This window comes from Cuculus canorus, chromosome 2 (assembly GCF_017976375.1).
Source record: "Cuculus canorus isolate bCucCan1 chromosome 2, bCucCan1.pri, whole genome shotgun sequence".
NCBI classification, from domain to species: domain Eukaryota; kingdom Metazoa; phylum Chordata; class Aves; order Cuculiformes; family Cuculidae; genus Cuculus; species Cuculus canorus.
Genome location: NC_071402.1, coordinates 150136289 through 150162155, shown reverse-complemented (window position 1 = coordinate 150162155; position 25867 = coordinate 150136289). Strand labels below are relative to the sequence as shown.

General features: G+C 40.7%; 2 protein-coding genes across 5 annotated transcripts in view; one reads left to right on the top strand and one right to left on the bottom strand.

Moving 5' to 3' along the window:
* The window catches only part of ESYT2 (extended synaptotagmin 2), an 82185-nt gene extending 71493 nt beyond the window's left edge, over window positions 1-10692 (bottom strand). For all 4 annotated transcript variants that reach the window (XM_054058125.1, XM_054058126.1, XM_054058127.1 and 1 more), the window contains exon 1: window positions 10206-10692. In XM_054058125.1, the coding sequence (XP_053914100.1) occupies window positions 10206-10544 (339 nt within the window). In that variant the 5' untranslated portion in view covers window positions 10545-10692. The remainder of the gene's footprint in view (window positions 1-10205) is intronic.
* Window positions 10693-19822: 9130 nt separating this feature from the next.
* Window positions 19823-25867, top strand: part of DYNC2I1 (dynein 2 intermediate chain 1) — a 32480-nt gene continuing 26435 nt past the window's right edge. Inside the window, exons 1-2 of the mRNA XM_054059367.1 lie at window positions 19823-19914; window positions 24338-24391. Of these exons, the coding sequence (XP_053915342.1) occupies window positions 19900-19914; window positions 24338-24391 (69 nt within the window). The 5' untranslated portion in view covers window positions 19823-19899. The remainder of the gene's footprint in view (window positions 19915-24337; window positions 24392-25867) is intronic.

The window sequence follows — 25867 nt, the reverse complement described above, 5'->3', positions numbered from 1 at the left end:
GTCTACAGAATATGCTATGTGAATAAGGGCATCTGAGAAAGCACAGATACCTTTTTTTATACCAAGCTGTGTAGATCTTAAGTAAGGCATGAAGAATCATGTATTCCAAAGAAGCAGTAATAATGTTCACATATAAAGCAAACTATGACTGCCTGAGCTGTTAAGTTCCATTTGAGGTTCTTCCCCCATTTTTTCTAGCAAGTTATTTTAAAAACGAACACTCACAAACTTTAAGAGCAGAAGTGTGGCTCACAATACTGCACAATTAATTTGAATTGGAACAATAAAGGTTTTATAACTGCCTTCATGCTTCAGCATATCGTGTGGTTACTTTTAAAACTGAAGCAGCAAGACACTGCATTTCTAATTGTAAACCCACTTGCTTCTCATCTCCCTTTTAAGGTAGAAACTGATGTAATACAAGACACTGGATTGTCAATACATTTAATTTCGCATGTAGTGTTACATAATTCAAAATGTTCCCAAAGGAAACTATTTCAGTAGATCTGGATAATTCATAAAAGTCAGTATCCAAACAAAGAAATGCAAACAAAGGTTATGAAAACAACAGTGCTAGAGTCCGTACCGGAACCTCTCAATTAATGTCTTCATTAAAACAGATGCAAAAAGGCATGCAATATATCTCACAAATATAAATTTCTTAGGTGCAAGCGCTTGAAATTGAACTAATGTAAACTTGACCCATGCTGCTATATGATAAGGACAGTCAAATGACAATGTAACGCCTGTCTGTCATATGACAGTTATTTTCAGCCAAGTAAAACTAGTTTCGTATTTCTAGTAACAACTTCATGGTACGCAATTCCTGACTTCTTCAGCTGAAAACCGTTAGCCCTGTTTCAAATTTTCAACTCCTAAGCAGAATTCTGAAGTCACACCAGGGTGTAGCAGACACAACTTTGTGCAATGACTCGTTCTACGTGAACACGCCTCTTCCAAAGGTTATATAAATAACAGGAGCTCCATTTGAAAACTGTATGTTTTAGCAATTTGCTGCACAGAATTTTAATACTAGCTATTCAGCTGACAGGCATCTGAACAACTTAAGTCTCACTACCTCCCACAAAACACCTCTCTAAAGATAGCCATCTTTTTCTTTGCTAGTACACAATAGTTAAGCAAATACTGGTATTCTATACTGAAAACATTTCCTGCCATTTGAAAGCCACAACTGGAGACTGGATGCTTATTTAAATGACAGCTTAAAACAGAAAGCACAGAATAATTCAGGTTGGAAGGGACCTCTGGAGTCCATCTGGTTCAACCACACACTAAAATCATGGGGAGCTTTTAAGCTGGATCAAAATACTGAGAATTTCTACATTTGATGATTATGTTAACAGGTCTGTTGACATGTTATAAAAGAACTTGGACGTGCAACTTGACATTATAAACTGTTCTGGTTTAAACTTTGCTTACCCACAAAGATACCTCAGCAGAGTAATTTGCCCCATCTTTCTAAGAAGGTCCTCTTCATGCAGGCTATTGTTCCTTTTCACTTTACGCCTGGCCACAGGCTTCCATAACCTTCTTTTTGTAGGTACTAGCGCTTGTATGCTTGCACAGTAAACCAGCTCTGGGAACTGATCCAGCTGAACACTAAGCCTGGCAAAAGAACTACAGTTAGGTGGCCAAGTAAATTCTAATGCTGGCACAAGAAGGCAGTGGGAAAATGCAATGGGAAAATGCAATGGGATGCAGAAAACCCTTTTTGTCAGGAGCACATATTTATGTTGTTTTGAAACTGCAGAATCATTCTCTTTAACTATTAAACTCCCCGATTCTCTCTGCAATAAGTGCATCTGAATGCAGAGAAAAGCCTATGAAGCCTATCTCTATAAAATTTAAGGATGCTCTTTATATATATTCTCACAAATAAGGATCTGTTGGTAGGAAGAAACTTGAAAATTCTCACTGTTCCTCTAACTTTTAACAATATCACAGGAAGCACAGAGAAAAGACAAAACAAAACAAAACAAGGCTGCATAATTTAAACAGCAAACAAATAACAATTCCACCAGTCCAAAGACTTGTACACAAAGTTTGATAGAAGCTATTGGGAACAAAAACTAGAAGTAGTTTGGGGATAGGGATCAAATGACTGCAAGAAAGACGAGGAGCGCCTCTTTTTCTCCCACTCTCAGGCACCATACCAATGGGATTCAAGAGGATACGGGACACAGCTCCTCACCTGAACCCTAACATAAAGGCGAAGACTCGACAGAAATACAAGACTGTTAAGGAACACAGAAACAAAACAAAGAATCTTGAGAAGCTGAGGTAAATAGAACGAAATTTGCAAGGCCAGCGTACCTGTTAAAGGCATGTCCCCAAAGTCAGGAAAGAATTTAAGATTCTCCAACTTCACTTTTGTATTGAAACTTCCTTCTAAACCAAATTTAATCTGGACTAATTCTAGTCAATGGAGAAGAAACCTACTATTGCTGTCAGTTACTCCCCTGGCTGATGTGGCAAGTTTGTACAATCTCAGTTTCCAGGCCTGACAATGATCCATTTTGTAACTTATTCTTTAATGGCCAGGTAAGAAAAGTCATTAAACTTGCATTAAAAACATAATAAAAGGAACAACATCCGTGAAATGAAAACACAGAAAAGGTGGCAAGTGCCAGAAAAAAAAACCAAATATAAGTTGGCTCTTTATTTTCAAAACATATACACACATCTGTTTACACTATCATCTTTCCCTACCTGCCAAACAGAACTAGTCTCATCCAGTGAGAGGCCAAGGCTTCCTCAAAAAAGATATAACTGTCTAAGAAATGCAAGTGCTGTCCAGTTCCATTTCTTTTGCTGCAAAAGTAAAAAAGCACTAAGCACATTGCAGATGCAACTGAAGAAGGGTTCCTGGGTCAGTTCATGGGAAATTCAGGAGAATCCTGGGTCAGTTCATGCCATGCTGGACAAGTACAAACCCTGTCAAGCTGGCAACTGCCTTCCACCATTTCACACATGGTCACTTTTAGCAAATTCTTGATTTGATTCTTCCCTCTTATTCCCCATCCAACATTTTCTTTCTAAACTTCACAGAAATACCTCTTCATTCAACCAAAACAAATTTTACCTAGAAATATCAAAGTGCCGTATTATCCACAAGTTATACAAATGATATAGACATCCCTAAACAGTTCAGTTTCATAATTTACTCATTTCAAACAGTTGTTTAAAATAAAATCACTCTCCACTCTTCTTATCAAAATAATGTTTCTCCACTGTTCTTATTCACATGATGCTATTTTGAATACTTGAATCTCTGTATATCCTTTATTTTCATTAAGTGTTCACAGACACCAGTCTAAGATATGGATTTAATTTTTCTGTTCTGGAGCTGTGTAGTATTTCCCCCGAACACAAAAAAAGCAGCTTTACATACACTACATTTGAAGTTCTGCTGACCTGTCAAGTTTAGTACATAAAACTTAGAACCTGTCCCCTGATAGGCCACAGAAAAGCTCCAAAGCTGCTTGAGGAGTGTCTGTTCTAAACTTCCTTAGAAAAGGGCAGTAGCAGATTTAATTTATATTATCCAACAAAAAGAAAAACTAGACTTCACAGGTCAAAAAACTCTGTATCTGAATTGCCAGCATCTCATACAAAATATCTTATTTCTGTAAACCCTCCAGAAGGATCATATTGTTATTGATTACCTTGTATTCACATCTTGAAACATACCAAACCAACGGCATAGATTCATTTATAATTGTTAACCGCTGCCTTCAAAATCTGATATACTACTATAGGGCTCTGATAAACTGCTTTCAGATACTACAGATGATATTTAAAAAAAAATCAACATTCCTTTAAAACTTCAGATTTTAAAATAAATTTTAAAAACAGCTTCTACAAACCCACACCTCAGATTCAGTACAGACATACGGTCAGCATGAAATTCTTGCAAAGCTCAGAAGTTATGCTCAAGGCAATTTCAGCAACTAGAGAACCTTTTCAGTGCTATAATTAGCGATAATTTGATAAATGAGAGATAAAAAATTTGATTTATATTGCAGTTTAAGTAAAAGTTTTTTATCTTACCGGAAACAGAATACTGCCTCTACTTTCATTTTTAAAAAGCGAGAACAGAACACTAAAAAGCTGTTTCAAACACTTAACATTTCTAGAAAACACTTTCATTACAAAAAAAATACAATGAAAATATTTTGACAATAACCTGATTCATCTTCCCATTTCCCAGGAGACTATTTTTTTGAGAGGCAAAAAGATAAAATCTTAGAATGCATGTCCAACCACACTGGTGTGCTAGCAATCTCGTACAGCAGAATTTAAAAAGAGAAGAATCTTGTAGAAAAGGGAGAAAAGACTGACTGCTACATTAGACATTTTTTTCTTCCATAAAACCTCAGTCTTTACTGACAAGACCCTTATGATATCCACGTTTTCAAACATGGCTAAAGCTGGGCCAATCCTTATATGCAAAACTATTCAGGCATCGAAATAACACTAGCAGACTAAAACGCAAATTAAAAAAAAAAATGAACCTTTAAACAGCACATTAGAAGTAGTCCCATAAGTCAGTAATCACTGTTACATAATATCAATTTGTCATATGAAAAAATAAGGTATTATATGTACACATTTAGAAGACCTGTGGTACCTAAAACCAGCTCAAGAAGCATATTAATGTTTTCAGGTTGATACCAAACCGCTGAAGAAAAATGTCATGTTCATAAACATCAGTTCACTACGCAGCTTTCTACCACAAATATTCTGGAAAAGGATCTTACATATGAATCACAGAGTGATGCTTACCACATTACTATGTGAGAGAATGTGTTATGTGACAGACATCATCTCAGCGTAGGTTCAACACAATAAATTTGAAAGCTTTATTTGAGAAACAGGAAAATATAATGAATCAGCCAACATAAATGCCTTTTCATTCCTCTGGTTCTCCATTCCTAAAACCATCATGGATGTGTCTCTGAACCATGGGGTACTCTAAGAACATCACCTGAGTTACCTTCTACACTACAACAGTGAACCAAATTAAACAACTTTTGAAAGAAAATAATCAGGCAGGAGGAGGATATGGACTTCAGTTGTTAATTACTCACAAGTTATTATTCTGTTCTTACACCTCCTCCTGCTTTCCAGATGCAGGCTGGCAGCCTAGAGTACATGGCCATCTGCAGTACTGACCATATAAACTGATTAGATCCAGCTTAGCACTAAGCAGACAGACATGGAAGTAGTTTTTCTTATAAATTCCTTCTCACTAAATTCAATCTAACATGCTCAACTAACACTTGGAGAAAGGATCAGAAGAATGTGATACAATGCCTCGTAGTCTTCCTTTTCATATTTGAGAATGTTGTATAAAAATCCACCTACAATTCCTACAGCTACAGTAATAACAACATTAACCAAGGGGATAGAAAAACTGAAGAAGAAAATCTTTTTGTTCTATGACAATTAAAAACACACATTGTATCACAGAAGTCCACTTTTTTTAATCAGGTTTAGTGAGCACATACCTAACACTCATCAAGACGGATTCTTTGGAGATTCCTGTCCTGAGCTGTCAATGATCCAATCAGCAAGTTTGATTCTTCAGCATTAAGAAATCTTCCTATCAAATACACATAAGAGCATAACCACCTCAGCCTTTTCTGCAGGTGTCACTCAGTACAGGATATGATGCTGCAGAGCTACCTAACCACTTTTCTTCCACAGTCTTCTGTCTTCCTAGTATCAGTAAATACCAAAGTCTTCATCGCTCTAATCACATAATTGGTATATTTGACAAGAAGCTCATGGAAGGGCTTGGGAGGAAAAAAGGTATGTATGTTTTATTTTAACACATGCGACTAAAATTAATTTCATCGTTATAAGTCTCAATTTTCCCTTAAGTCTAATGTTCTGAAGTCTTCTTTTACTCAGTGGTTCCCCTTTCCTCAAATAACAGATTGTTCAACATTCAATAAAACACTCAACCAAGAAATATGCAACTGCCATTGAAGTCATGTTTTATTGAACACCACCATTGCAAAAACACTCAATTAAGAACAGTTTGAGAACTGTTTCATTGATCATTGTAACTACGCATCAGCATCTATTAAAAAGGGTACATGCTGACCTTAAGTCTCCCCTGTAGGTACAGTGGTCATACAGCGGCTCAATGGTAACTCATGACACTCCCAGTCTGCAAGAATCTCATACAGCTTTCCAAGAAAAAGAAAATCTGCAGGATATTTCCTTACAATAGGACCGTAAATCAGTTTAGCTAAAACGGTGACAAGAAACGTATGTAGATTTAGGCAGATTTTTCCTTTTACCTTAAGTAGATAAGAAAACAAAAGAACAAAACCAAACCACTAGAAGCCACTCCAAACTAGAGCAGAAACTCAAGCAAGTCTGTAGGATCCGAAATGCTACAGCAGACTTAATATTTTAATTGGGCATTACTTTTATTACAATGACATACAGTATTTCAGTTTCTGTATGACACATGCTTAGGGAGACAAACTGTCTAAATTTGTTTTCAGAATCAATTATTTAAAACTGCTAAGATTTATTCCTATTTTGGTCTACTGTTGAGTGCTGATAGACTGCACACAGAGACAGCTGCTGGCACGAGGCCAAATTTACAATTAATCTGGGGGAGAGGGCAAAAAGTCAACTTAGTTTCTCTATGTTGCAGAAAACAGGAGTAAAACTTTCACTTATCAAAAAAGATGTGGAACACAGAATGTTGGCATGTTACAAACGTTACATTAGGCAAGCAAAGCCCCCCACAGTGGCAAAATTGGATTAACTTTTCCAGTTGTTCTGAGAAAGAACAAAGTAAATTTGTTGTACCACTTAGAACATGAAATTCCATTACTGTTTTAAAAAATAAAAGGCTATGTGATACCTAGCCTTTAAAAACCGAGTCCTGGTTTTCTACCATCTATCCTCTAAGCAGTGACACCTAAATTGCCGCTTTTCCTTGCATATGTTCGCATCTTAATTACATTCATTCCAGTATAAAATACATCTAGTCTATAAAAACGTTGCTAAGAAAGAAGAAATACCGACTTTATTTAAAGACCTTTTTGATCTCCAGTCCTTCCTCATTGTACTCTCTGCTGCCTAGTTTTAAATGACTTGGGAAAACACCCACTTCTGATCCCTCTCACCACATATAACCATCTTTCTAACATGCAGAAGAGTTATAACTACAAGCTGACGAGTCTACAAGTATAAATCTCATTCTTTTAAGACAGTAAATGAAATATTTTTTATAACATATTTCTTTCAAATAATTCAGTGTTCACATTTTAAGTAACATAACTTGTACTCATGCTGAATTAACGCATTTTACATGGACAGTACAGAAAATTCCTATTGTATAACCATCTGCTTACGGAAGAAGCAAATTTAATTTAGAAAACTAATAATTAACATTATGAACTCTAGTCTGATAGCACAACAGAGTAACTTTAATACTGTAACTGAGCATACTGCCAGCAGAAAAAAATCTTACTTCATTACTCCTGCACTAATCACTGTCTTAAAAATAAATAACTCAATGTAGTATTGCTGAATATTTAAACATGAGTCACTAGAGCAGTATCAATCCCAAAGTAAGTGAGGGGGAAGGAAATCCCACCTTACATACACCACTGCTCAGCTAAAGTTCTTTTCTAATCAAGGCTCAGAAAAATACCATGTGTCACGTTAATATTTGGGATGTTACGTGATGTTAGTTGAAAAATGGTTTATTACACCTTATTTTCCATCCAGGAAGAGTAAAAAATTTCCTATGTTTAAAACACAGCACTGTCCTACTCAAGCAATTTTGAGTCTACTTTCCTGACCAGAAACCAAGGGAAAATACCCCAGTTTGAGTTCACACTGAGATGGATAAATTGATACCTATTACAAGAGATGTCAGGCTCCATATACTATCCAGTAGCCCTCGAAATGCAACTGAAATCCATGAATCTCCAAGATAACACACATTAAACAGATGAGAGCAGAACAACAGTTTTCCAAGATACATTACAGAGGCATAGGCTCATATAAAGCTTAATGACTATGACAGCAGACATTGAGGATCACTTTTGATTTAAGTGTGCCTTCAGTTCTCAGAAGACCTGTGTTTTCCAGATTGTACTTCATCCGGTAGCTACATTTATTTGGAAGCATGATACTTCCAGAATATACCATATATGTTAGCAGAATAAACAAATGTGAGACCTTCAAAATTTAACATTATTATTAATGAGAGGAAAGAACAAACAGACAAACACACAAAAAAAACACATTGTGATTTACAATACATCTGCCAACAGGCATATCAGAAAGCCACACTTCCTAGAAAACACTGCATAATTATCAGTTGCTTTCTCATAACTCTATAGGACACGCAGGTGTTTGCAGGCAGCACTCATTCCTCTCTATGACTTTTTGCCTCTGAATTCAGTCAAGAGGCCCCTTTCTAAATCTTAAGTATTTGGATAACTCCACACAGAAATTAATTACCATTTTATGGAAAGTAAAAAATTGTGATTTGAAACATTTACATACAACACTAAGCATGAATATCTACTGCTTAGTTAACAGCAGATAGTTGCTATACACAACCCTCCACAACAAATGTAAACTTAATTAATTAATTTTAAATACATCAACTCAGAACACTTCCATTACGTGGCTGCATGACTACAGGAAAAAAAAAACACCACCACAGAGCCAACATAAGAACTATTAATCCCATTATCTAAGACTCGTATTTCGGCTGCAAGCACTAAAACCACCTCATCTCTTTTAAACACCGTCCCCATTTTTACCATGATCTTCTACTACAACCTGAGTAAAAGATATGAAGAAGTACGAGTGAAAAAAAGACTCCCATCTCACACCTACACACAATTCTCTCCAAATGTCTGGAACTCCTGCAACTTCCTTAGCAGAACTGGGACAGGTCACATCAGGTACAGCAATTTAATCCCACAAAAACAGCTACTTGGATACTTATCACTGCCAACACTGCTCCATGCACAGTCACTGCAAAGAGTGCCTAGCAGGGATGTGGATGGCTGGTACTGAGGAGCAGAGAGTAGGCAGCAAAGAAATCACAAGGGAAGATATAGACCAAACACTCAAGAAGCCAGGCACAGGGACGAAGAGAGCAGCAGGCTCTGCACAGCAGTTCATGGGGCACAGCAGGATGCGAGGAGGCCTGGATAAGCACTGACACTGCTGGGTGACTGGTGTCATCTGTATTTAAAAAACTGTTAATCCTCCAAGGAAAAAAATCACAGAGAAAAAGTATTCAACTTTGAAGATGTGATTCAGCTTAAAAGATGATAATAATAATAATAATAATAATAATAATAATAATAATAATGGCAGTTTCCAAGCACTTGTTGGAAAGCCTTAGACTTCCTAAAGAAGACCTCGCTGTTGAAGAAAATCTTTCCACACCGACCCTGTGTCCAGAGAAGAGCAACAAAGCTGGTGAAGGGGCTGGAGAAAAAGTCTTACGAGGAGCAGCTGAGGGAACTGGGGTTGTTTAGCCTGGAGGAGAGGAGGCTGAGGGGAGACCTTATTGGCGTCTACAACTAGCTCTACAACTTGTAGAGAGGTGGGTGCTGGCCTCTTCTCCCAAGTGACAGGACAAGGGGGAATGGCTTCAAGCTGCACCAGGGGAGGTTCAGACTGGATATCAGGAAAAAAATTTTCACAGAAAGGGTCATCGGGCACTGGCGGAGGCTGCCCAGGGAGGTGATTAAGTCCCAGTCGCTGGAGGTGTTTAAAAGATGGGTAAACGAGGTGCTCAGGAGCATGATTTAGTGGCAGATAGGAATGGTTGGACTCGATGATCCAAGAGGTCTTTTCCAACCTAGTGATTCTATGATTCTATGACCGCAGCTATGTCCAAGCTCGGCCACCAAAGCCCCTCTGCCTCGGTCCTCATCTCACGACCCCGAAACCAGGCAGAGAGACACCATCACATCTTCCCCTCACTCCCTCGTAAGCAATACTTCACCGAAATCCACAAACCCCTTACAATACCCATTCTGCCTGCCTCTAACCACAACTTTTTACGCCTCCTGCCCGAGCCGCGACATCCGTGCGCTGCAGAGCCCTCACTGCACCCATGCATCTCCTGGAACCCCCCAGGCACTGAGGTGGCGTCTGGGACCCCGGCAGCCACTCACCCAGGCGGGCAGATCGGCAGAGGAGACGCTGAGCCGCACCGCCTCCTCCTCGTCCTCCAGGAAGGCGAGCGCCCGGCCCAGCCGCGAGGTCTTGCCGCCGCGGTGCCTGCGGATCCAGAAGAGCCCGCAGAGCGCGATGAGGACCCAGCTGAAGCTCAGCCCCAGGTAGCCCAGCACGTACACGGGGAAGATCAGCACGAAGCTCCTGGCGAACTGCGACACCAAACCCGTCACGTCCACGCTCAGCAGCGGCGGCGACGGCTCCGGTGCCGAGTCCCCAACCGGCGCCTTCTCCTCGGCAGCGGCCCCCGCGCCGGGGGGCTGCTTAGCCGCGTTCATGCTGCCGCAGCGGCGCTTCCTCCTCCTCCTCCTCCCGCTCCTCTTCCTCCTGGGGCGCCGGCCGCGGGCGGGCAGGGGGCAGGGCGGCTCCTCGCAGCCCGCGCCCGGCACCGCCCGCCGCCCGCTTCCGGGTTCGGGGCGGCCCGGCCCAAACCATCGCCGCGGGGGGGGGGGGGAGGGGGGTGCGTCCGCCAGGGGGCGCCCGGCCTCGCCCACGACCGTGGGCGCCCCGCGCTCCCCGCCCCGCGCCACTCTCGCCGTTACTCTCGCTCCTCCTTCATGGAATCATAGAATCACCAGCCTGGAAAAGACCTCCTGGATCATCGAGTCCAACCATTCCTATCTGCCACTAAACCATGTCCCTGAGCACCTTGTCTACCCGTCTTTTAAATACCTCCAGGGATGTTGACTCTACCACCTCCCTGGGCAGCCTCTGCCAGTGCCCAATGAGCCTTTCTGTGAATTTTTCTTTTCTGATGTCCAGCCTGAAGCTCCCCTGGTGCAGCTTGAGGCCACTCCATCTTGTCCTATCACCTGTCACTTGGGAGAAGAGCCCAGCTCCCTCCTCTCCACAACCTCCTTTCAGACAGTTGTAGAGAGCAAAAAGCTCTCCCCTCAGCCTCCTCTTCTCCAGGCTAAACAACCCCAGTTCCCTCAGCTGCTCCTCATAAGACTTGTTCTCCAGCCTCCTCACTAGCTTCGTTGCTCTTCTCTGGACACACTCCAGAGCCTCAACATCCTTCATGGAGTGAGGGGCCCAGAACTGAACACAGTACTCGAGGTGCAAGGTTCACTGTGCACCCAGGTAGCTGCAGAGAATCATCTTGGCCTCAATCAGCAACAGCGTGGCCAGCGGTAGCAGGGAGCGGTTTTGCCCCTGGACTTGGCACTCGCCACACCTTGAATCCTGTGTTCTGTTTGGGCCCCTCACTACAAGAAGGACATTGAAATCCTGGAGCGTGTCCAGAGAAGGCAATGAAGCTGTTTAAGAGACAGAGAACAAGTCTTATACAGAGTGGCTGAGGGAACTGGGGCTGTTTAGCCTGGAGGAGGCTGAGGGGAGACCTTATTGCTGTCTGCAACTACCTGAAAGGAGTTTGTAGAGAGGATGGTGCTGTTCTCTTCTCCCAGGTGATGACAACAGGGTAAGAGGGAATGGTCTCAAGTTGCGCCAGGAGGTTCAGGTTAGACATTAGCAAAAATTTCTTCACCGAAGGGGTTATCAGGCACTGGCAGAGGCTGTCCAGGGAGGTGGTTGAGTCACCATCCCTGGAGGTGTTTAAAAGACAGGTAGATGAAATGCTTAAGGATCTGATTTAGTAGCGGACAGGTATGGTTGGACTCGATCTCAAAGGTCTTTTCCAACATAACAATTCTATGATTTCCCTCCAGGGCTGCCCTAGGAAGCTGTGCTTTGCCCCACAGGATCCGAGCTCTCCCTGCGGCCACCGGCCCTGCAGGGATGAGGGGAGCCAGGAGCAGTGGGAGAGCAGCGCCGGGACTGTGAGAAGGGAATGAGCTCCTGCCGGCTGGGAGAAGCAGAACCTGCAAGCCAAGGCAAACACCTCCTCACCAGGGCACCACGGCAGCCCCCTCGCTCTCCTCTGGGTGGGTGCTGCCCATGAGCCACGAGAGTTTGCCTGCTGAAGGAAGTTATTAAGGCCCCACTGATCACCCAGAGGCCTCTCACTCCACTCCTGAGTTACAATAGGTGTTCCTGAAGCCTTGCTCACACATCCTTGGAGCTGGTCCAGAGGAGGGCCACAAAAATGATCAAAGGCCGGGAACACCTGCCCTATGCAAAAAGGCTGAGAGAGTTGGGGTTCAGTTTGGAGAAGACTCCGAGGAGACTGTATTGTGGCCTTTCAGTACTTAAAGGGGGCTTACAAGAAAGATGGGGGGATATCTTTTTAGCAGGACCTTATGGTTTTAAATTAAAAGAAGAGAGATCCAGACTAGATATTAGGACAAAATTTTTTAGGCTGAGGGTGGTGAAACATTGGCATGGCTTGTCCAGAGAGGTGGTAGATGCTCAGTCCCTGGAAACATTCAAGGTCAGGCTGTATGGGGCTCTGAGCGACCTGATCAAGTTGAAGATGTCCCTGCTCACTGCAGGGGGGGCTGGACCAGTTGACCTTCATGGTCTCTTCCAACCCAAACCATTCTATGATTCTGTGATCCTTGGATAAAACTGCTCCTTGATCATCTCTCTGATATGCAGGTGGCACCCACAATCTTGGGATTTCACTAGCTCTATCTGTGGAACTGAAAAAGCTGATTTTATACAGAATTGTATCCCTTCATCACAGTAACACCTAGTTCTCACATCATTGCTCCTACCATTCCTTTATCTTGTCAATATTTTTTATGCAACCACCCATTCTGGAAGAGGCAGCTGCTGTTTCTCCTTAGCTGTGTGCTATCGGTTTGCTGGTGCACACTTGGTCATTAATCAGCATTTACCGGTTTGGGTTTTTTTTTTTTCTTTTGGCTTTAAATAGTCAGCCTTTCACTTAGCGAGAATGAGGGTCCTTTCTCCTCTCCTCAGCTGCCTATTTCCACAAAATCTGTAGGAATTTATGAGGGTAGTATTGCAGGCAGAGAAGGGGAGGTGGAAAAGTTGTGGAAACAGACAGACAGAAAAGCTGCCTAAGCTTCATTTCTTTCATAAGCAAAGGCAAGTTCATCTGAATTATCCAGAGAACTGGGAAGTCAGAAAGGCAAAAGCACAAAAAGAAAAGCTGTTTCCCCAGTGCTGCAAAGCAGAATTGGGAAAAGGATCTTGACAAACAAATGTGCTGTTCTGTTGTACCATCTTTCCAAATTCCCTCCACACCTGCAATCAGACACCATGGACCATTCTTAAGAAAAATGATTTCTGGCCATACACCCATGTCACTCTCTTTTACTCTCTCTTTTTCACTGATGGTCTGTGTTGTCCACCTGAATAACTAGGTTGGTCAGGACGAAAATTTGTAGGGACTAAGTGAGACAAAACAGTAACAAAATCCACGATTTACAACTCTATGGCAATCCAAGCCTTGAAATAGCAACTTACTTTGGGTCTTATGGAGAATCAAAACACCTACAGGCTGTGACAGTCAGGGGACTGAAGGACAGTGCAAGACCCTATAAAAGCTGGTTACTGTGAACTTGGGGTATCAAGTATGGCTCTGTGACTCCTTTGGACAGCAATAATATCAAACTACAGTATATGTGGGTGATTTTTTGCATTTATTGTATTCCTCTTCTCATTACTTAATTTGCTGACAGACTTCCTGTGAACTCCCTGCTGATGAGTTTCAGTACCACCTAGTACAAATGGCCATATTCTACGTTGGCTCCCTCCATTATAACCAAGACTGTTAATATTTCCTATCTTTTTCAAGCCCTTAGTTCTCAGTCTTGGACTCTACTGCTCCATTTTACTTCCCTATTTGGTTCTACAGTATCTGAAGCAGAATACAACTGTACTGCAAACCCAAATGAAAATGAGAAAAAAAAGTATTGAATTAAGATGACGTTTGCCAACTAACACTTTACCATAGGCTGAATCTTATTCTGCTCTCCTTTATGTCTCAGTGTGTATTCTGCAAATGAGATGGATATAGGTTTTGTAGAGTAGTACCCTGTACAGTTAGTATTAAAACACTGGAGAAACCCATTGGGAAAAAAATGAATCTTGTTGTAGCATTTAGGATGACAGCCTAGCATTGATCTTGGGCAGAATAATTCATCAGTTGATATGGAAGTCTGATTAATCAGAACTAAAGGTGATCAGAACACTGTGCTGATCAAACAGGAAAACAGAAGCAAGATCTTGTAGCATTAATTTGATAGCATTTATCTGTAACACTAATAGAAAATTCTGATAAAGAAGTCACCGCTGACAACTTAGAACTTCTGTAGATAACTGACTTGGCCCACACAGTATTTTGATGAAGAAACCAGGTGGTACGAAATTAGCATGCCATTATTATAGTAGAGACAAAAGAGCCTTGTTAAAATCAAGACATAAACTGCTGATAAGGGATAAATTAGGGTCAATTACTCTAGTATAAAGTTTTTGATAAAATGTTCCTGATAAACACAAGTTATTTGTTTATTCTAATTGCTTTGGTGCTGATAAATTGTTTAATAATCCTGCTCCAGAATCTTGGAATTGTTGATTTACGTGTTTCCTGATCTTATTTTTATACTTATGATAGCAGTCTTGGATGCATCAGGAACTCTCAAAGATACTCATGGCACAGAGATTATGCTGGCTTTTCTTTAAGTATCCTACAGTGAACTGTATCAGCTAGAGAAATCATTATATTTATTTCATTTAGATAATATTCTTTTTATATCCTGCTTTGTGGGTCTGTTGCCTTCTTAGAATGCTAATGAATACTTTTTGCTTGCAGTATTCCTTTATACCCATTCTTAGCCACGTGTGTTTGCTCTTTCTTTTTATTGGATTCCTTTTTAGCTTTTTCAAACTCAACAGTTTCCATTGGAGTCAAAGTAGCGTTGTCCTGTGTTTATCTTTACCTTGTCACATCAGTTTGCCATGATGCTTTTTTCCAGTAGGTACCAACAATCTTCTTCAGAATAACTTTCCAAAAGATCTTATACATCTGAGCTCCTGAGGATGAGAAAAACTGGCAAAATTCTGTTTATGCAGTGAAAAGAAATCCAAGTTTCCCTGACTTCTTTGGATTTCACACTAGAAAACGTTTTGGAGCAATATTGATTCTTGCTTCTTGACCATTTTCAGTAACAGTTAAACTTCCTGAAGAACAGTATTTGATATTGTTGTTTCAGTCTGATGCTTCTCTTTGCAGGTTTTTAACTAGTTGAGTAGAAATCTGAGAATGTTTATTCAGGAGGTTTTTTCTCCCCAAAAACATGGAATTATTAATGAAAACATAGTTTACATAAAGTTTCATCCTAGTAAATTCTTATGATGGAAACCCCACTACTTCTGTGTTTGCTTTTATGCAGATGTCTCAACCTGCTTCAGATAATCTAGTATATAGCACTAATACTTTCTGCCTGCTTCAAATTGTCTAATACATAGCATAAAGAAGAGCCAGAAGATTCTTCCATACCTGTTCAATGCACAGCTTTGAGCTTCTGTTGTTTGAAACAAAAGCAAACATGTCTAATCCCTGGTATCACTGAATGCATAAATTGTACTCTAGTGATAAAATCCTCAAATATTTATTTTTCCTGAAGTCAGAATACATTCTGCTCAACTGTGTTTCTCCGTAAGTCTTCACATTAATCATCATCTCCTTTTTTTTCCCCCCAATGGGATTATTACAAAGTGTAGTTCAGAACTAAAGGCACAAAGTTTACTTCAGAGATCCACTTTTTTTGCCATTTCCATTTATGAACCTGGAGGACTGGATATCATAAGCATTTTCAACACTTCACAAGAGGTCATTTATGCACCTACATTGACAGTAATATTGGAGTTTTCTTCTTATCTTCATAAGGCCTCAGCAGAAACTGTTTTAAAAAAAAGTGAAAAAAATATAGCTATCAAGCTTGGATTCTAAAAAGTCTCTTCTTTCATATGAAATATAGTCATTCCTTTAAATAACAGAATTATAATTTTTACTCATGGTGTAGGGTTGCAATGTTGTCCCTATGAGGGCTGATATTTCAAATAATTTTTTGGTGCAACACTGTGGTGTGTCATTCCACACAGAGGTGGAGAAAAAAAGCAATATTGCTTCACAGGATTAGAGGAACATCAAAAGACAAAAACTAGCTCATTACTACAGAGTGTAAAAAGGTGAGTTATTTTATTCCTGTTTTTCAGATAACACTGCAGGCAAAGAAGAAGAAATGTGTACCAAGCCAGACAAGAGAAACGCATATAAAAGCTAAGGTTGCATTAAAATTCCCACGGTACCAAACCCTAGTTTTACAACACTTTTCTTCCCAAGAAAAGCTAGGGCAGCTTTTCTGCTGCCCTAGAAAATTACTAGACAGCTTTTTATGCTGTCTAGTAATATAACACAGATGGGCCATTTTATTGCCTGTATTCACATGATTCTAACATCCATTTTTATAAAACCAGAAAACTATCGATGTATTCATTTTTTCCACTACACTGGTGAGAAACTGTAGTTTATTTTAACATATGTTGGAAACACTTGAAAATGCACAAATTTTAGTTCTGTTATTCCAGCTTGTGTTGTCATGAAACAGTTAAACTTCAGTTTTCAAACCTTAAACACAGGCATCAAGGTGCTTTCCAAACCCTCTAGTGGTGCCTTCCCACATCTGTAATTTTTCTCTTGCCATAAAGCTGCTTGACTGCTATACTCTGATACGGGTAAGGAAAAGCTATTGACAGCCCAGGCTGTTTTTTTTCCTAACAAATACATATGCATATTGTAATGAGTAGATGGCAGGACCAGAACTTGAAAAAAACCCTTTTCTTCTGTCAAGGTTTTGCTATCCCTGTTTAGTTATGTATTTACTATATTGTTAAACACAAAGTTCAGTTACAGTACTTGAAGGTAGTACTTGTCCTGCAGGCTCCACATATAGGACAGCATTTCTCTAGAGTATCCTTCACTAAGCAGATGCCTGATTCCATGTGTTTGTAACACCATCACCACTTTGTCTAAAGAAATCTTTGATTTAGTCCAATATGGCTTCCAAATGCATTTTTATTTGTTCAGGGAAGAAGATACAAAATGCTTACAAATCATTATTGCTCTACCAAAGACAAATAAATAATTCAGAAGAATGTTTATAAATAGATCGGTATCCATAGATGCTTATGTTTAGTGGATGTAATTTAGTCCTTAAAGGTCATACTTACAGTTAATTGTTGTTTGCTTTTTAAAAATAAAATATCAAGGGCTTTGGGAGTTTTTTCATCCTAATTGTCTGCTTTAATTGCCTTTGCTTTTCTGCTATACGATAAAAGAAAACATTTCATAGTCTGGACAGCGAGGCAACTTTTACAACACTTTTAATCTATTCTGGAAGCATGAACAGGAGGCAACTGTATCATGACTTTGTATGTATTTGTCAACTGATTATTTAAGGCCAAGTTAAATTTTACCTCTTTTAAATCAATGCAACAAACTCCTGTTGAACTGCAGCAAGAATGTTTCTCATGCAAAAAAAAGCATTTTCCTTTGCTTCCTCCCTCAGTAGTCACTTTTCTACAAACATTAATAATGAATATTAGTGGTAACAGTTACATACTAACTACTTCTTTATTTCTTTAACTCTTAAACCGCCAAAATAGGCAGCAAAGTTAAAAGTGCCTAGAGTAATTTTCACCCAGTTTTAAACTGTACCACACTTTAATAGGTTGTAAATACTTGCTGTGAAAATCGCACACACCTTTCCTGCAGGCAAGCATTGTTTACGTAAAGATTGTGTCACCTCTGTTTGGAAAGCTGCCACTTGCTCCTTGTTGCAGAAAATAACCGCAGTAGTTGTTACTGTGGGAATATTATTAACATTTTTATTTTTACAGGCATAGAATTACTAAGGTTGGAAAAGACCTCTAAGATCATCAAGTCCAATTGTCAACCCAATATCACCATGTGTACTAAACCATGTCACAAAGTGCCGTCTCTACACACTTTCTCCAGGAGATGGAGATTCCACCACTTTCTTAGGCAGTGTGTTCCAATGTTTCAGTAAAGAAATGTTTCCTAATAGCCAATCTAAACTTCCCCTGGTGCAACTTGATGCCATTTACTGTCATTCTACCACTTGTCACTTTGGAAGAGACCAACACCCACCTAAGCACAACCTCCTCTCAGGCAGTTATAGAGAGCAATAAGGTCTCCCTTCAGCCTCCTCTTCTCCAGACTCAACAGCCCCAATTCCCTCAATCTCTCCTCATAAAACTTGTGCTCCGGACCCTTCATCATTCTTCATACCTGCCTCTACCCAACATCTGGGCAAACGGCAGGTTAAGTTAAACACATCACCCTTATCCGTAAGGGTTTTTTCCCATAGCAGTGGAGCAGGGCTTCACTAGAAGTGAATCAGCTCTGGCTTGGAACAGTTTTGTGGCATACTTGGCCTAGAAGAGGTCAACAGTGGCAGCAGTCTAAAGGTTGTGAAAGTGGGTCTGCACTCTCCCCTGGCTCCCTCCACCTGTGGGGGCCCAGCTGGGCACCCACTCAAGGAGGAAAGCCTTCCTGCCACCACCTGCTGCTCATGACACGAGAAGTAGGTACTATTACAAAAAGTGGATTTAAGATAAGGTAGAGTTAAGTTTCATCTAAGTAATTGTAATTCTTGAAAGTTAGACAGAGTGTACTTCCGGTAGCACGGTTTCTTTAAAACAGTGTTTTTCCAGACACTGCTCATTTTTTGGAGATAATAAAGTCTTGTATGAGGTATGGTGAGTGCTGAACAGATGTCTTCTCCCGTGATCATCTCTGTTTGGAGACTCTCCCTATCTCAAAGGCAGAGAGCTGGAACCAGCTCCAAATTGGCAAGAGTTTTGATTGTTGTGAAGTTCATAATAGCATTAAAATTAGTCCCTGGAAAGTAACAGAATGTGCATAAAACTTCTGGGAAAATTTAAACGCATGTAAGAGGAGGGCTGGAGCACCTCCCACACGAGGACAGGCTGTGAGAATTGGGGTTGTTCAGCCTGAGGAGGCTCAAGGTAGACCTTACAGTGACCTTCCAGTACCTGGAAGGGGCTACAAAAAAGCTGGGGAGGGACTGTTCACAAAGTCTTGTAGTGATGAGGGGGAATGGGTATAAACTGGAGAGAGGCAGATTTAGACTAGACATAAGGAGGAATCTCTTCACCATGAGAGTGGTGAGGCACTGGCGCAGGTTGCCCAGGGAAGATGTGGATGCCCCATCCCTGGAGGTGTCCAAGGCCAGGTTGGATGGGGCCTTGGGCAGCCTGATCTATTGGGATGTGCCCCTGCCCCTGGCAAGGGATTGGAACTAGATGATCTTTAAGGTCCCTTCCAACCCAAACTATTCTATGATTCTATGAAGCGTGAAATACACCGTCTCCCAGCTCTTGTCTCGCTGCACACGATGGAGATCACCGCCTCCTGCTGCCCAGCCTGACAAAGGGCGCTTGCTTTCTCAAACTCCAAAACGAGCCCTAGTGACGTTATTTGCTGGCGTTTTTGGTATCACGCCGAGCCGAGCCGAGGTAGCTCCACAAGCACGCAGACGCCATCCCTCCACACTGCAAATCCGGGACCTGCCCACCGGCCGCCTCCTCCCCACAATGCTGCGCGGCCGCAGCACCCGGCCCCTCGCTCATCCATCGCTCGGCCCCGCGCTCATCCATCGCTCGGCCGACCGGCTGCTTTCCCCTTGCCGCCCGTTGCCAGGCGCGGCCCCCGCCATGGAGGGCGACAAGGTGAGGGGCTGCCCGGCCGCGCTCGGGACTGCGGGGGCGCCCGGGCCCGGCTCCCGCGGACAGCACGACAGGGGCCGTCCCGCATCGCCCCGGGAGCCCTGAGGAGGCACCGAGGCCGCAGCCCGGCCCCTCACCCCTTGGCGCCTGCAAAGCCGGCCCCTCGCCCGGCGGCCTCGGTTTGAATCGGTCAGGGCGACTGAGGGGGCGCGGGCGGGGCTGTTTACCATCTGTATAGAATCATTTTATCCTTGAGAAGAGGAGGCTGAGGGGAGACCTTATTGCTCTCTACAGCTACCTGAAAGGAGGTTGTAGAGAGGAGAGTGCTGGCCTCTTCTCTCAGATGACAGGGGATAGGACTCGAGCTGGGCCAGGGGAGGTTCAGACTGGATATCAGGAAAAAAATTTTCACAGAAGGGGTCATCGGGCACTGGCAGAGGCTGCCCAGGGAGGTGGTGGACTCACCATTCCTGGAAGTGTTTGAAAGACGGGTAGGCGAGGTGCTCAGGGACATGGTTTAGTGGCAGATAGGAATGATTGGACTCGATGATCCAAGCGGTCTTTTCCAACCTGTGGATTCTATGATTAAGGTTGGGAAACGCTGGGGCAGTTTTTTCTGCTGGCCCCAAGAACTTCCGTGGCGTTCATTGGACAACTCAGTTCTCCCTGTGCCACCCTGGTGAAGCTCTTGCCCGAGTAGCGCTAGCAAGGCAGTCCTTGTATTCCTCAGGGATAAGGGCAACCTGATCCAATGGGAGGTACCCTGCCCGTGGCAAGGGCATTGGAACTGGGTGATCTTTAAGGTTCCTTCCAACCCAAACCATTCTGTGAATTGTGAGACCGTGTCAGCTGTAGGGCTTTCTGCAGAAGAGGATAGGTGGTTTGTGAAAATATCCAGAGCTATTACTGTTTCAGATTGTAGGTAAGTTGTATTTAATAGGTGATACCCCTGTAGCTGCTGACTGTTGGGTTTTAGTTCTGTAGGAACTCGCATAACTTTTGTGCTGTGAGGCTTAATTCATAAGTTTTGCTATGCTTAATTGTCTTGTAAGATGTAGTTGTTTTAGGTCAAGAGATAACCTGAAGAGACTCTCCAGACATGGTTGGATAACCTAAAAAAAGTAAACATTCTTTGGGGACTGACATGGTTCTTTGTCTAAAGCTAGTATCTATGCCTACTGCTTTTGTAAGATGAGATGCTTTTTTTAGAAGGATATCTGATTCAGCTCTGAATTGTAAAATAAAAATATTATTGTCTTTGCTTTGAAGACTTTGTCCTTTTCAATATTTTACCAGTGCATAAGTGTTTCTCACAGTGTATGGGTTTTAAGTTATGAAAAGTTTGAAAAACTCTAAAATAAAGGAGACAAAACCATGTGGATGTGCTCACATCAATTATTGTGTTGCATTTTCACTTGAGAAAGCAGAATTGTCAAATCACTTTGCCATGAACTACTGTGGATTACTGTTCTGTGAATCTGGATTTTACAGCTAATTAATTTCTGATCATGCTGAGTAGGAAATGGAGTCAGACAGTGAGTGGCTGGGCAGGCTATGTGGTGTCGCATGTTAGGACCGCTCTAAAAACTTCCTTTCGGATATCATTTCATTATCTGCAGTACATCAATAACCTCTTTACTGAAGAGTTGAGTTAGTGGACTGTGATGGGAAGTAAAACTTAGATCTAAAATTTTTCACATGTATTGTTTTGACTGCCAAAGTCCCAGAGGCAGTCTTACAGACAACCCCATTGTATGAGAAAGCCTCCTTTTGCTGCTTTTGTTGTATTAAGTCTCTTGCATGTGCTGTATACTTGTTTGAGGCCTCTCGAGTAGGCAACTCGTACTGGAACTTAGATAAGGATTTATGTGTAAAAAATAAAGTACTTTTCTCTGGCTTAAGGACTACAGAAATTTCTCTTACTGTTTTTCTCTTTTGTTAGAATGAAAATCAACTTGATTCTTAGCTTAGGAGCTGGGGATTTAAGTTCTGAAAATCTCCAGTCTTTCTATGTCTGAGCGTGAAGAAACCCTTCTTGATCTCTCCTGAAGAGTTTATCTGAAGTAGCTAGCTCGCTTGTTCCACTAACTTAATTAGGCAACATAATTGACATTTAATTTAAGGACAGCTTCTTAAATATTCGACGTTTTCACAGCACTTTCTGAGTTAAGTAAATCTGTGGCATTTTGTGTGAGTTGATGAGGTCCATGTGCTCTCAGGTGAATGAATGAAACCGCAGTGTGAGTTAAGTAACTGATCTTAATCTGCATTCAAGTGAGTATATAAGGACTTGAAAATTAGCAGACAGGTGAGAAACTGATGAATTCTTTTAAAGTTGTAAGGTTAAAACTACAGACCCCAGAAAACTGGCAGATGCACCTTTCTGGGCACCAGAGAATCTTCTCTAAATGTTTGCTGCATGGTCCTTGCATCAGCTTTGAAATAAATCTTGAACTACTTTATCTCATATTGTCTATTGGTTTTGCTGGTTTTAGTCTATAAACATAATTGGCATTCTTTCTTTCTTTGTTGATATATGCCAAAGTATTGTCTAAACTCAAAACATAATCTCATAAATATTAGGGGTTTTAAATAGGTTACTATTTAGGATACTATAGTACATCACTCTGTTCTCTTTCCATCCATATCCTTCCTTCCAGCTTACCCTCACACAAGTTCTGTTGAGTTTCTTAGGCTTTGTTAAAACTTCACTTGAGAAAAAGATGATCTTTGGGTTTACTTTCTCATCTGAATTTCTGCAGTACTAAATATTTGTACATTTCTGCCTTTTTTAAGGATCTGAAGAAAATAAAACTTAAAAACTCGAAGGACACTTTATTTTTGTTTCAAAAGTTCTCTTCTTTGCACTTCTGATCAACTTTGGATGAACTTTACCAGTTCAGTAAAATATTCTATTCAAATAAGTTTGAAAAGACAAGAAGTTCTCATGTAGAATAGTTAAAACGTGGAGATATACTTCTAAAATGCAGCTTCCGTATAATGAATTAGCAAAAAATAGGCACCGTATGTTTATTTTCTTCCACCATGCAGCTCATCATTCAGATATTTATTAGTGATTATTTTGCTAATTTTTAGTAACTGTTATCAAGTCTGAATTTGAGAGCAAGTGTAGCTTGATCATGTCACTTTGGATATAGCCATCATTCTTCTGTGAGCTAGTTAAAAATAATCACTAGATTAAAATTCCTCATTTGTGTTAGTGATCTCAAACAATATAATTTTTTTTTTCTGTTCAATCTGTTTAGCAGCAGCCAAGCAGTTCAGGGCAATAACTGCAAATGAGGACAGATAAAATATAACCTGTTTAACTAGAGAGAGGTCTACTGAAAGAGTCTCCATGTATGCTGTGATTATTATCATTATCTTTTTCCTTTTTTCTTCAGTGATAGATGCAAATATTTTATATGGAAGTCCCCTTATACACAGTCTGAACCATTTTAAAACATCAAGCGACAGCTGAAAAATAGTGCCAGCATTTTTTTGAGATGCATGCAATTACTAAACCAGAAGCTTCCCTGGTTCACCTGGAATGCGCAGTGATCTAATTATTTTTATCTTATAGTATTTTAAAATCTAACAAAAATGTGTTGTGGCTCTGTCAGCACTTTTAAGGCCCTGCCTGCAGTCCTGTGTCTGGTTTCAGGGTCTCTGGTACTAAAGAGATTCTAGAGCCAGACACTGAGATGGCTGCGGGGCTGGAGCCCTGGTGTGTGTGGGAAGGAAGCTGAGCTGCTTAGGCTAGAGAAAATACAAATCATAGGGCACCTGACTGCTGTCTTCAAGTATCTTCAGAGGTTCTGTGGAAAAGATTGAGGCAAATTCTTTGGGATGTACAGTGAGAGGACAGAAGGCAGTGGCTGTAACTATCAGCAAGGGAAATCGGGATTCAGTACAAGAAAACACTTCCAAACCAGAGTGGTCAAACCTAAAAAACAAGTTGCCCAGGCAAGCTCCAACCTCAGAGATACTAAAACCTCACCTGAATAAGTCCCTGACCAGGACTTACTTTGAAGTTAAATCTAATAGAGGAGGCTGACCTTAATGACATTGATACGTTGATGTTGGTGACTTGACTGTGTACTCACTTGGTTTGTAGCATAGTTGAATGGCTACCATTGGAAGGCCAATTATGAGCCCTCTTGAAGGGCTGCACTGTCATCCACAGTAGGCACTGACCTCGAAACTGGTTACTGTGTGTATACAGAGTTGGATAACCCAGCAGAACTCTGAGCTTCAGGCTTGTTCCATCTGCATTCAGATCCAGTACACTGTAACAATACACATTATGACTAAATCAAATTCATGTTTACGTAACACAAATCAGTGGTTCTTGACATATGCACCATGAGCCTTTCCTTTGTAAATTGCAAACTGATTACTCAGTCTTCTATCTTTTCTCTTCTAGAGAAGAACCAAAGAAGATACCTGGAAATCAGAAGAACTTAGGAAACATCTTAGGGTAATTTTATTTTATTTCTATTATTTGTGATGTTAAATTACTTTACAGCAATGGGATTTATTAACAGTCTAAATGTACAGGGTTGGCTGGTTGTTCTACAAGCCAGTCTGCCCTGTGGATCTATAGTAGCTCTTCAAGGCTTTTTGGTACACTAGATGCATGGAATCCACATCATGGAATACAGACAGTACAGTTCTTAACTGTTTAGCGGGTAACTTTCTTGCTGTATCTGACTTTTAGAATCTCTCTAGTCCAAGCATGCCTAGAGGCTGGCTCACTCAACTGTTTCTAGCAGCACAAGTCATACAAGATTACTCTGCAGGTTCTGTGATTAGGTGAATGGAACAAATACCGTGTTGTAAAATCACACAGCACACAACAGAGTGTGATTTACTGTCCACCCAAATCCAAGCTATAGCTCCACTTTGTGTATACTTACTCAGTTTCATACATGTATATTGCGTATTTGCGTTTGTTATCATCATCTATCATGTTTGTCATGCATTTTTAAACTCGTTAATTACTTATCCACTGGTCAATTAGGCATTCAGTCTCCAGTCAGTAGCAGCATTGATATTCGTGTTAGTTTTGCACTATAATTTTTTTAAAAGCTGTTTTCTAATATTTGTCTTCTTTTCTGTCTTGTGCAGATTTTCATTAGTCCTTTGATAAACTAAAGCATCCTACTTGTTCATTACCTATCTCCCTGTTACTTCAGTGCCAGTGCTACAGTAAAAGTATTTTGTATTGTTTGGACATTTGGTAACATTCACACTACTTCTGTGTAGGCTAATGCAAACGAATTTGATTTGAAATGCTTTAGTTCCAACTAGTGATATGTTTGGACTTTCATTTCTGTGAAACAGATGCATAAAGTTCAGTTCACTTTACTCATTGAGTATAATCAAAGCAATTTCTGTTTGTTCTGCACTGACTAAACAGCTGAAATCGTGGATGTAGTGAAATTGGTGGGAGTTGTGCCACTTGATTCAGGAAGGTTAAAATATAAGCTCTAATGACTTTAGAAAAATATAAAAATAGTTGCACCCTCAAAGAATCCAGGCCTAAAATTAACTTTCGTAATTTTATTATGCTGCTTTCTGTTCAAATAAAACCTAATCTTCTGTTCTAAAGGCAGCTGCTGGAAGCCCAGTTATCTATCATGATTGTTTATATCTGTAACATATTTTACAAGATGGAACAGTTTCTGTCTGTATCAGATAACAGCCTTAAGATGCTTAGGTAATTTTTCGGCCTAATTCTAGACAGAATGCATTGTTCCACAGCAAATTTTCTCTTTTTACCAAATTCTTTGGAATACATTGAAAATGCAGCTTATGATTTATTTTATTTCTTAGTTCTTTTTACAATAAATGTACACATAATATTATAAATTTTATGAAATAAACCTAGGAATATATAAGCATTTAAATTTATTTTGGGGTATTAAATTAATAGTTAGGAATATAGTATTTT